Source organism: Natator depressus, chromosome 9, assembly GCF_965152275.1.
Source record: "Natator depressus isolate rNatDep1 chromosome 9, rNatDep2.hap1, whole genome shotgun sequence".
NCBI lineage: Eukaryota > Metazoa > Chordata > Testudines > Cheloniidae > Natator > Natator depressus.
In genome coordinates, this window is record NC_134242.1 from 22893408 (window position 1) to 22905445 (window position 12038).

General features: G+C 38.8%; 1 protein-coding gene across 1 annotated transcript in view; it reads right to left on the bottom strand.

Moving 5' to 3' along the window:
• Positions 1 to 3103: 3103 nt before the first annotated feature.
• Positions 3104 to 12038, bottom strand: part of MLF1 (myeloid leukemia factor 1) — a 32260-nt gene continuing 23325 nt past the window's right edge. Inside the window, exons 3-7 of the mRNA XM_074963700.1 lie at positions 9700 to 9786; positions 7665 to 7793; positions 6322 to 6481; positions 5822 to 5954; positions 3104 to 4545 (exon numbers count right to left, since the gene is read on the bottom strand). Of these exons, the coding sequence (XP_074819801.1) occupies positions 4434 to 4545; positions 5822 to 5954; positions 6322 to 6481; positions 7665 to 7793; positions 9700 to 9786 (621 nt within the window). The 3' untranslated portion in view covers positions 3104 to 4433. The remainder of the gene's footprint in view (positions 4546 to 5821; positions 5955 to 6321; positions 6482 to 7664; positions 7794 to 9699; positions 9787 to 12038) is intronic.

Sequence of the window (12038 nt, forward strand, 5' to 3'; positions counted from 1 at the left end):
ACAAGTCTCACAGATGTCTACCTAGGTTAATGGTATATGCAAATATACACGTAAATTGAATGTTGGGCACCAAAGCTCAGACACCAGACTGAGGCCACTGTGAAAATTAGGCACTAAGTATTGAGTTTTAATAACAGAATACTGTAGGGTTGTCACAGGCTCTGGAATCACTACACAGGGAAAATGAACTCCTACATATCCCAACCATTGCAGCTTCAACCATAAATCTTTCATCAGGCAGGTAGAAGAACAGGTTATTTCCCTACTGAAACTTATTTCCGGTGTGTCATATTTTACTCTGCCAGGGTAGATTTCACTAGTCAAGGATGGGTTTAGGATGGGGTGTGTAACCGCATCTGATGAGAACCATAACCTCATGTAGAGCACTTTATACCTAAGTGGACTCCTACTCAAAGGAATAGTCTTCAACCATCCTACCTTCAAGAGCACAGAATTATTTAAAAGTATGCAAAGAATGGGATAGGTATCAGATTTATAAGTTTAAGTAACTACAGACAGATGTTGCTCTTGAAATTTGTTACTTCACCAGGGAATTTTTCTTTTTAAATATCCAACGTTTCTCGATATGGCTAAATAGTTCAGAACGAAACCCTCCAAAAGACAGAGACTCACTTTGGGTGAATGTTAGTGTTCAGCTAATAAACATGTTTTCTCCTGCCTCACTGCTCCTCTCTATTCCTGCAGCATCACTCCATCTCTAGGTTTGTACATTTTAAAATATTGCTTTGGTTAGTCACTTCAGGAAAATGTTTAAGAGCAAAAGATTCTAGTGTCATGGACAAAAAAGACTTTTTATACAATGAAACGTTCATTTATACCACATCCTTGAGCAAAGTGTTCTTTCAATCCTAGCACTAGTCAGGAAATTCTCATCACCCAGCAGGGTGTTCATGATCAGAGGCATTACTTCCTTTGCTAGTGGGGCAAACTGGATTTCGGTGTGGACTTCAATTTATCTTCTGAGGCTTTGAAACTTTGAGATGACCTCCTCAAACAGCTTTCACACGGAGTGAAAACAAGACCTATGGCACGAGAACTTGTTGGAATATGTAATTTTATTCTAGCACCTCTCTGCACATGACAACATTAACTGAATTAGAGTTTCTGACACATTCAGTGTGTCTACCCCTGAGAATATTTAAAAAATGAAAAATAGTACAGGGAATCACCCTGAGGAAAATTTGTGGAAGAGTTGGCACTTTTGCTGGTATATTTTAAATACACACAAAGGTATCTGCTCATTTTCTTTTTTAGAGTCCTCATGAAAGTTGCTAAATTGAACTGCAGTAACATGTAGAGCCCAATACAAAGTGTTTGAATCATGATCTATGAGCGAGGGGTCCCAGCAACAGGGAAGGACAAGGCTGGAAAGGAGGAGGGCTGATGGCAGCCCTCCCAAAAGGTGGAAACTTGAGGAAACAATGCCCTGCACTGTATAGTTCATTGCCAGATATTTCCCAAATGAACTAATGAAGTTGCAATCTAAATAAAACTGTACTCCTCATATCTTGTCTTTATTCCTGCATGGCTAGGACAAGGCAGTAATTCAATGTCCATGTTTATGCAATCCCTGGCCTCTGCTGAGTACTGCATTTGGCACTAATGCAATTGTGGTTGGGGAATTGTATAGATAAGGGTATTGTTGATACGAGAATACGGAGCCTGCCTTTCACACAGAGGCTACAAATTCAAGTTCAGGTCAGTAATGCCCAAATGTTACAACCATTTGAAAGCCATTCAGTGGTTGCTGCAAAAAGAGTTAATGGTCTCTGTGCTAATGAATAAGCATCTATATGATAAAAAAAGATGGTTAGAAACCAAACAACCTGGTGAAGCCAGAAAGAAAAATACAAAACAAAACCCAGCCAGGTGAGAAACTAAGCTGAATACAGAAGATGTTTCACTTACCTTGACTTAGGCAAAGAACTGTGTAACACTGGACAGCTTGAATCTGAATCTTTTCTGTGGTGACACGCATTTGTCAGTGATACTAAAGAGGAGTACTCTACCAACTGAAAGAATCATCTGTCCGAAATCCATTCTAGTCATTGCACAGAGATATTAAGAATAGTTTTCCTATCTTTTCAGCTGCATGTTTTTCTTTTAACAGCCAGCATATTTACTTCCCTCCAGAATACTGCTGTATGAAAAAGTATTTATAACAGCTCAAACCAAACACAATGCACATTGTGGTACAAACTAAAGGTTAAAGAATAAACAACTCTTTATTAACCAAAGAATTATATTTTTATACCTTTAGAAATAACTTTTCCTGCATTAACTTTTAGATTATTATTTAACATTACATCAAATTCAGCCATGTGTATTAGTCCTCCACTGCTTCTTTACAATCAAAGTATCTGCTTATTTAATAAAGAATGAAGTACTTTATGTATGTGTCTGTAATGTTTCTTCTTCAAGTACACACATAAAAGATGTAAAAAGAAAAGGTCAAGTATAGGGCTGTAACAGATGTAGAAATTTTTTTATGAAGTTACAGAATCTCCTAAACAGAAGACTTCCTTCCGATTTAATTTTAATATTACATTACAATTCTAATGTACAAGCATTCAGTTACAGTGCTTGTTATTAGAGAATCAAGGTGACAAAACAAACATACATTAAAAGCCTAATCTTGCTCTAAATGAAATCAATGGCAAGATCCCCATTACCTTCAATGAAAGCAGGATCAGGCCACAAATTTGTACACTGGTTAGTATATAAGGACAGTACATTTTCAGATTAAGAACTATTATCTGTAAATAAGTCTGATCTGACTCTAAGATGTATGAACTACATATGGATCTTAGTAACATTAAACCATAGACACTGGATTTTACTATAATACTTGAAGAAAACTTATTGCATTAAGCAAGCAGAGAGAAAAAACGGAGTCTTCCATTCCAAAAATACAATTAAACAGGGCATGTTATGTGCAAGAATAATAATATTAAATAATTTAGGGATCTGCAGGGGAAAAAAATCAATATGGTTTAAGAGTAAACATGTTTTAAAGACACCTTGGAGGTTGCTATGATTAAAAAAGTGTACATCTTGGCCATGAGAAGTCAAACGCTGTAACTTAAAAATACTAATAGATTCATTGTTCAGGCTTGTATTTATATATCATCTACAATTCCTTCCAAGTAACAAAATGGTGCATGAACTTTGACACAGATAACATACATTAAGAGGTTTACTTTTCCCAATAAGTCATTCAGTCTGTTTTCGCCTAATAATTTTAAGCCAAGGAAACTTTTAAAAAAGAAAACAAAAAGTACAAACAAGGGAAGAACTTTGAAATAGTAAAATTTTCAAGGGAGCTCAACAATTTTTACCTTTACCAGATCCTGGATTCCTTTAAATTAAAAATCAGGACATAAAATGATACAACATAGCCACAAACTTAGCTGATAGAAGAATAAGAATGACTACAGGTAGCATTTCCTGCACATATGTTTTTAAAACTATCATTTACAGAGGGAATGGTGTAATTATTCAGCATTTAGTTCATATACTTTTACAGTCTGTTGAACCAAATTTGATTCCCAAACCAATCTGGTTAAGAATGCCAACAGTCATATCTATTGTCCATACAAGGGAACTGCAGTATATTGCCACAGAAAATAGAAAACCCATCATGCTACTTAATTCTAGCCCTAGTATGGAGAATCTGCAATGGGTCACACCTTCAGTGGAAACACACAAAGGATGTAGAACCACTTAGGAGATACAATATAAAGCCATTGAAATTAACGAACTATGTACAGAAAATCAACTATCCAAAAGTGATAAATAAGAATGTCGATAAACTTAAATTTTACTTAAAAACAAGTTACTTGACCACTTATTTTTAGACTCCGTTAACATTCTGAAATCAGGGCAATTACCATGAATCTGGCGATTGTACAATAGCATGTAAATTACATGCTATTTAATAATTTTAAAGTGTAATTTTAAATCTAATTTCACCAAAACCACACCGGTATTGCTTCAGCCACAAAAAATAATTTTACAAAAAGTGAACTGAGTTCCTGTGTAAGCTGTATTGCATGGGTAATAGATGTAGTTTCACCACCAAGCCTGCTGAAAAGTTTAAGAGATTAGCATAATTGTAGGAAAAAAAGCCTTGGAAGGCAAAATATTATAGTTTACAATATACAGGAAAGTGATAACCCAATAAAGTGCTTTTCAGTGGTAAATATTTTCTTTTATTGCTCAGAACCAGATGTAGTAGCCAAAGAGATGGTGTCTTCAAGAACATTCAGCGGTCAAATGACTAGACGAGCAAGGCCCACTAATACTTAAAAACCAGGGATTGGTCTTATACATACGATCCAGAACCATTATCTTCTCTGAAAAAAAAACAACCACCAAAACAAAAAACCCATCCAAATCATTATACACGCCATTTATCTTTTGCTGGTTTTGATTGGGACATGCGATCCTTTCACATTGAGGTTCTCCACAGAAACTTCGGGTTTTCTGGATCCTGCAATCAGTGGTTTTGGGTGGGGTTTCTCCCTGAAACAAAAAACCAAAACACAATCAAAACCATTGTATGATACTTGGAAAAAAAAAACTTGGCTAATGCATCATATTGTTCACCATTTACAAAACACGTAACGGATAATCTAGTTATTTTTAGGTAAGCCTTTATTATATGTATTTTAGCTATTTTACAACTTAGAAACATCCTCTGCTGGTAAAACTACTAACATGTTTCAGTGAATGAGAAACTTTAGCAGCCTCGGCTTTTTGTTGAGTTTATTGTGTACCTATGTATTTGATAAGAGACAGCTGCAAAATGGCATGTAGGCAGAACTCACTGAAGTGAATGGGAACTGTGCCTGATTAAAAACTGAGCAGTAATCAAGAGCTGGATTTGTCTCAGTTTACATGAGCACAACTTGCCCATGGAATACTGCAGGAGGGGCAAATGCAGCCTCTGCAGTTTGGCAGTGTTTCCCTTTTAGGGCTATGCAGAAGTGACACATGGAAAGCACTCTGCACGGTTTGGGAAAAGGTGTAGCTAGAACTAGTGCTTCTTACCACAGTATTCCCTACTCACTCCAGAAATTAGTTTGAGCCAACATTAACTCTTGTTGCATATCCTCCATGGTCGATACCAAAGCAGCTGACAAAGGCAGCATACCTCCTACTAGAGTTATGCTGATAAGAAAAGACCAAAAGAGCAGCATGGTGAAAACAATCTATGCAGGACAGACACCTGCATCCATAGATATGGGGCATGCTCCTCCCAACAGATTCCCTGGTCTCTGGGGTTGGATGGCCTTGTCTCCTCCTGAACCTGTGCATCTCACCACAGGAGATACTGCCAGGAGAGGAATACAGCAATTTTCTGCCTTCTCCTGCTCTTTTCCTCAGGGGGATGGACCAATCCACCTCTGAGTAAAGAGTTAAGGATTCAGCCTTAATGCAGTGAACCCAGTTTGCATGTGATCAGTTCTCTCTCTCTCTCATTGTTTGAGATAAAAACATACTTATCTAAAAAAATAAAATTGTAAAATTTACAAGTCGAAATATAACCAAATAGGTTAAATAGTCAAAACTTCTGAAAGCCACACCTAGTATTTCCTCAAATTTTAGTTATATCAAAATACTACTCTGAATTACACTTCAGCTACATAATCTCTGAAGCAGAGAGTAAGTATATTACTTCTTCTCAAGGCTCCTAACAGGAAGTTCTTATTAATGAAATAGGGCATAGTCTTTCCTTTTTCTTAGAAGAAAATGAGCGTATCAGCACAAGTAGAGCCATTACAGAAATCATTTCTACCTCCTTGATGTATCTTCCCTGCTTATATGACAGTTACTTCTGTGTTTTGGAGCTTCTAAATTGCATCTAGCTCCAGATGTTCCAAACTTCATAATCTCCTTCTGCCATTCCTCATCAAATATGTGGGCCTCAGCTGCAAACAGTGACAAACATTTTTGTTTAAACTTGATGAAAACATAGGAGAGAGTATTTAGCTACAATTGCTACATCACTAACCAAAGCAATTGCATTAAAACACAAAGTTTTGTAACTGGAATTTTTATATAATTTAATATATTAATGTCCATTCAAAACCATAAAACATTACCACTCAGATTACCCTCAAGTATGACCAAACACCGCCGCCACCGCCCCGCCCCCCACCCCCGAATAGTATTTTCAAAAGTGACTGATGATTTTGGGATCCTCACGTTTTAGGTGTCCAACTTGACACCCACTGAAGGGGCCAGATCAACAAATCAGCACTTTCTAAAAAATCAGGTGTGTGCTGGAAGACTTACATTCATCCAAGTTGATAAATTCTTGATTCAGTTCTCGATCACCAGTTTTGTTGTTCTTTGATTTTTTAATTACATGGGCACGATCATGAATGTGATGACCAACAGCCATTTTTTCCAGCCCACTTTCAGAATCTTTAAGTGCTTTTCTAGTCTCTCTGATCTGCTCAAAGAAGGGAAATTATATTGTAATTGCTACTTCAATTGAAAAAGCGGATTATCCAAATTAGTTTTCAGAGTTTTATTTTAAACTCAAAATAAATTTGCTTTAAAATGAAGTTTATGAAAAAAACAGATGCTTCCTATTGAATCTATTTTTGTTGCACTGGCTGAAAGACTGATAGCTCAAACAAAGTATCGAGCAAACAATACTCATCCCACTGTTAGCAGACAGGAAAGATAATATTACCACCCAACGTTTTTTAAGAAGAGAATATGCATGCAGGTTATTATTAATTGTTTCAAAATCTGTCAGAGCCCAGCCTAAATATAACCCCTGCAGAGAGTCTTAAACATTCTCCTTGACAACAGAACAGATAAGTATGTGTTGGTATTCTCTATATGAAAGGGCAACTAATTACGAGGCTGTCACGTTGACTGGTCTGAAACCTCTTGTCCACTGCTTATCACTGTGTTCATAGGTATATTATTAGAGCCTTTCTGATAACTAAGTGCTGGCTTGAGCTCTGACATGATTGGCTGTGGGATATTTTCAACAGACTCATACTGCTTGCATATAATCTTTCATGAACATTGCTCGAGGGTTCAAATTTAAATTTGAATTTCTTAGCAGAATTAGATGCACAACAGCTGCAACAAAGGTAATGAGAGGGCATCTTCATCTGAAGCATTATGTAAGCATTTAAAAGTCAAGTACTTACGCTCAACAGATAATTTGAAGTAGCTATTTTGCACTATTATGGGTACATAAAGTGATTTGAGGTAAAGTCATGTATAAATGCAGACTTTTTTAGTCTCTTACGATTGCAAATATTTAGGTGTAAATATACCCCAATAGGCAAAAGGAATATAACATTACACACTGGCTCAAAAAGCAGCAAATGCAGAACTGGTAGCAGTATCACTCATCTATTCAGCTTTTGAGAAAATGGGTATAAAAGTAGCTTTAGTGGGGGGGGATAGCCCAGGATATAATGCCTTAAAGAGTATTTTCAAACAGTATCTACTCTAAGATATAGCAATGGTGTAACAGAGTGTATATCTTTCTAAATTATGGAAACGATTTACCCCAGTAAGCATTTTAAAGGAGACTGAACTTGAGTCTGCATTAATATACAGTCGGACAATTTAACAACACTCTTCAGCCATGTCTCAAGAATACTTACACCTCCTGGAGCTGTGCGAGTCTGAGCTGAAGCTTGGAAAACCTTTGGTGGTTCATCACCTATCTTGGAATAGGTCATCACAGAAGAAGAACTGAATGAGTGTGCATCTGGATTGAGTGAGAGATGATCCTGAAATTGATATACTTCAAATTAATAAAAATATTAAAGTTGACAGATAACTTGAAGAAAGAACAGTATCCCACATTAGACACCTTCTCCATCTCAATATTACTTTTGAGGAATTATATCAGGAAAAAATAGGGGGAAAAGAGCCTGAGTTTGCAATATCCTCTGTATTTGCCAGTGAATCTTGCTTTAAGCCCCGAGCACGCAGACTATCCACACAAAGGGACCCCTCTGCCCACATATAGCCCTACTGACTTCAGTGGGATGTGCTTTTGTAGAGTTTATTGCAGGACTGGTACTTCAGAACGGAAGGAACTGACTTTGCATGTGTGTCATATACAGAACAAAGCACGCAGTCTGCACTTAAATAATAAAAAGGTCATGTAATGTATTTGGGAGGATAAGGGTATCAAAATGTTTGTGTGTTCTATTGTCTTCAGTACTGATAATGCCAAAACTGTTTTACCAGAGCACTTTAATAAATTAAACACATTTGACCACATTCTACTCCAGTACATAGACATAACTGGAGTACAACTGATAGTATAAAGAATTAAAACAAATACTTTCTGGGCAAAAAAAAAAACAAAAAAAAAACCCCACACATTTTCTCTCTGCACTCCATAGGGAATCATAATATGGCTTTTTATAGGACTTCCCGAATAACTGTTTTAAACACTATTATTCTGTTTGTGATGGGTTGGATCATAGGAAACCCCTTGGGACTGCCAGCTGATGTGCTGAGACTAGCCCTGAGCCTGTTTCCCCAGTCAGCTTGGGACTTCAGTGCCCTACCTGGTTTGAGCCAGACATGCTAGCCTGCTGCAAACCCAGACCCAGGTCTGAACCACATCCCCTAAAAGCTGCGGGCTTAACTGAAAACAGCTTAAGAAGTGTTCCTGTCTCTAGCACGCAGATGCCCAGCTCCCAGTGGGGTCCAAACCCCAAATAAATCCCTTTTACCCTGTATAAAGCTTATACAGGATAAACTCATAAATTATTCACCCTCTATAAGACTGATAGAGAGAGATGCCTCGCTGTTTGCCGCCTCCCCGGGATTAATGCATACTCTGGGTTAATTAATAAGTAAAAAGTGATTTTATTAAATACAAAGAGTAGGGTTTAAGTGGTTCCAAGTAATGACAGAACAAAGTAAATTACCAAACAAAATAAAATAAAACACGCAAGGCTATGCCTAATACAGTAAGAAAACTGGATACAGATAAAATCTCACTCTCAGAGATGTTTCAATAAGTTTCTTTCACAGACTGGACGCCTTCCTAGTCTGGGCACAATCCTTTCCCCTGGTACAGCCCTTGTTCCAGCTCAGATGGTAGCTAGGGGACTTCTCATGATTGCACCCCCTTTGTTCTGTTCCTCCCCCTTATGTGTGTTTTGCATAAGGCGGGAATCCTTTGTCCCTCACCGGGTTCCCACCCATCCTTCTAATCGGAAAAGCACCAGGTTAAAGATGGATTCTAGTTCAGGTGACATGATCATATGTCACTGTAAGAGTCCAAGCCCTCATTCCTCCCAGCCTGACTCACAGGAAGGCCTGCAAGCAAATAGAGCCATCCATAGTCAATAGTCCTGGTTGATGGGAGCCATCAAGATTCCAAACCACCATTAATGGCCCACACTTTGCATAATTACAATAGCACCTCAGGGTTATATTTCATCTTTCTAGTTTCAGATACAAGAACGATACATTTATACAAATAGGATGAACACACTCAGTAGATTATAAGCTTTGTAATGATACCTTATAAGAGGCCTTCTGCATGAAGCATATTCCAGTTACATTATATTCACACTCATTAGCATATTTTCATAAAATCATATAGAGTGCAACGTCACATTGTTCAATATAAATAATACTTTTAAGACTGAATTTTTGAAATGTACTTACAAAATTTCTTTGCAGTTCTAGCATACTGTTTCTCATGTTTGATATAGTTCTGTCCATTGCAAAGAAAGGATCCTTGAAATCTGAATTCTGTTGGAGGAGAGAAATTATTAGCTACAGGGGAAAACTATTGTTTGGAGTCTCTGTACCTTTAAACCTCTCTTTGTGACTGACTGTCAATTCTGGTGAATCAATCCAGAGAATCAAACAAACTAGAACTGCAATATGCCTCTCCATCCCTTAGAACCCCAAGGTAGACAGAGCATCTCTAATGTGCAAATCTCACTGGTTGCATTCATAAACATAAAGCAGTCAGCCAGGAAAGGACATGAATGAGGATCTAGAGTGGACTCCAAATGTAATCAGTGAAATTCTTCAGACATTGTAAGCAGTTGTTCAGCAAATGTCTCATTAGGTAGTGCTATGAACTCCATAGAGCAGGTGTGGGAAAACTATGGCCCGCGGGCCAGACCCGTTGGGGAGCGGGGTCTGGGGCTTTCCCTGCTTCGGTGCACTAGCCAGGGTGCAAGGTTGGGGGCCACATCATGCGGCTCCCAGAAGCTGTGGCATGGCCCCGGTCTGGCACTCCAGCAGCGGAGCAGGGTAGGGGGCTGCTCCACGTGACTCCCGGAAGCTGCGTCATGGCTCCCTCTAGCTCCTATGTCCTCCAATGGCTCCCTCTGGTGCTCCAATAGGAGCTGCAGAAGCGGTGCCTGCAGATGGGGCAGTGTGCAGAGCCCCGGCCGTGCCTTCGCATGAGAGGTGGAGAAGGGACATGCCGCTGCTTCTGGGAGCCGCTTGAGGTAAGCGCCTCTCTGAGCCTGCATCCCTGAGCTTATCCCCATGCCCCAACCCTGATCCCCCTCTTGCCCTCCAAACCCCTTGATCCCATCCTGGAGCATCCTCCTGCACCCCAAACCTCTCATCTCCATCCCCACCCAGAGCCCACACCCCCAGCTGGAGCCTGCACCCCTTCTTGCACTCCAACCCCCTGCCCCCTCCCGCACCCTGAACTCCTCATTTCCAGCTGCACCTCATCCCTCCCGGACCCTAACCCCAATTTTGTGAACATTCATGGCCCGCCATACAATTTCTATTCCCAGATGTAGCCCTCATGCCAAAAAGTTTGCCCACCCCTGCCATAGAGGGAGTGAAAGGCAGAATGAGACACTCTAGAGGCATTTTCAATAAAACAAAACAAACAGTATATTTTTAATACTATCATAGCTCTTTAATATAGGAAAATCTGAAATCCACAATAGGATAAATTTACTAAATGTAATAGCTTTAGACATCCACAAAATTTTTTTGAGCCAAGACATTTCCTTCACTACAAACTAAGGCAACCAAGTTTGAAAACGAGACACTATATACCTAATTCAAGAACAATTCTAGTGGAAAAAAAAAGTTATTTTGTTTTATATCTAGCAGTACATGAAATCAATCCTTGAATAGACCTGTTTACTTACCAAGATGCATAACCAAAACAAGCTGTAGTGGACTGTCATCTCATCTATGTGTATTATGAAACACAGTTATTTTTCAAAAGGAAAGCAGAGGGCAATGAGAAAACAAAGAGGTGGGGGAGGAGGAGGTTTCAAAACCAGATCAATTTTCAAACTGAAATTTACAATAAATTCATAATCTCATTTAAAATATGCAGGAAATGTATTTAATTCCTTATAGAATCATAGAAATATAAGACTAGAAGGAACCTCAAGAAGCCACCAAGTTCAGCCCCCTGTGCTGGAGCTGGACCATATAAACCTAGACCATCCCTGGCAGGTGTTTGTCCAACCTGCTTTTAAAAACTTCCAGCGATGATGGGGATTTTCAGAGGAGGTTGTGGAGACTGTTCCAAAGCTTACCTACACTTATAGTTATGAAAACTTTTCTAATATCTCACCTAAATCTCCGTTCCTGCAGATTAAACCCATTATTTCTAACAGTAGACAAGGAGAAAAACTGACCACCGTCCTCTTTATAACAGCCTTTAATATATCTGAAGACTTATCAGATCCCCCTTCAGTCCTCTCTTAAAGACTAAACATGCCCAGTATTTTATCCTCTCTCCATAGGTCAAGTTTTCTAAACCTTTTTATCATTTTTGTCACTCTCCTCCAGACTCAGTTTGTCCATATCTTTCTGAGGGGGTGGTGCCCAGAACTTCAGCTAGGCCTCACCAGTGCTCAGTAGAGAAGGACAATTATCTCCCATGTCTTACATATGTCACTCCTGTTAGTACACCCCAGAGTGATATTAGCCTTTTTCACAGCTGTGTCACTTTGTTAACTCGCATTCAATTTATGATCCACATCGATCCTTTTCAACTGCCACCTAGT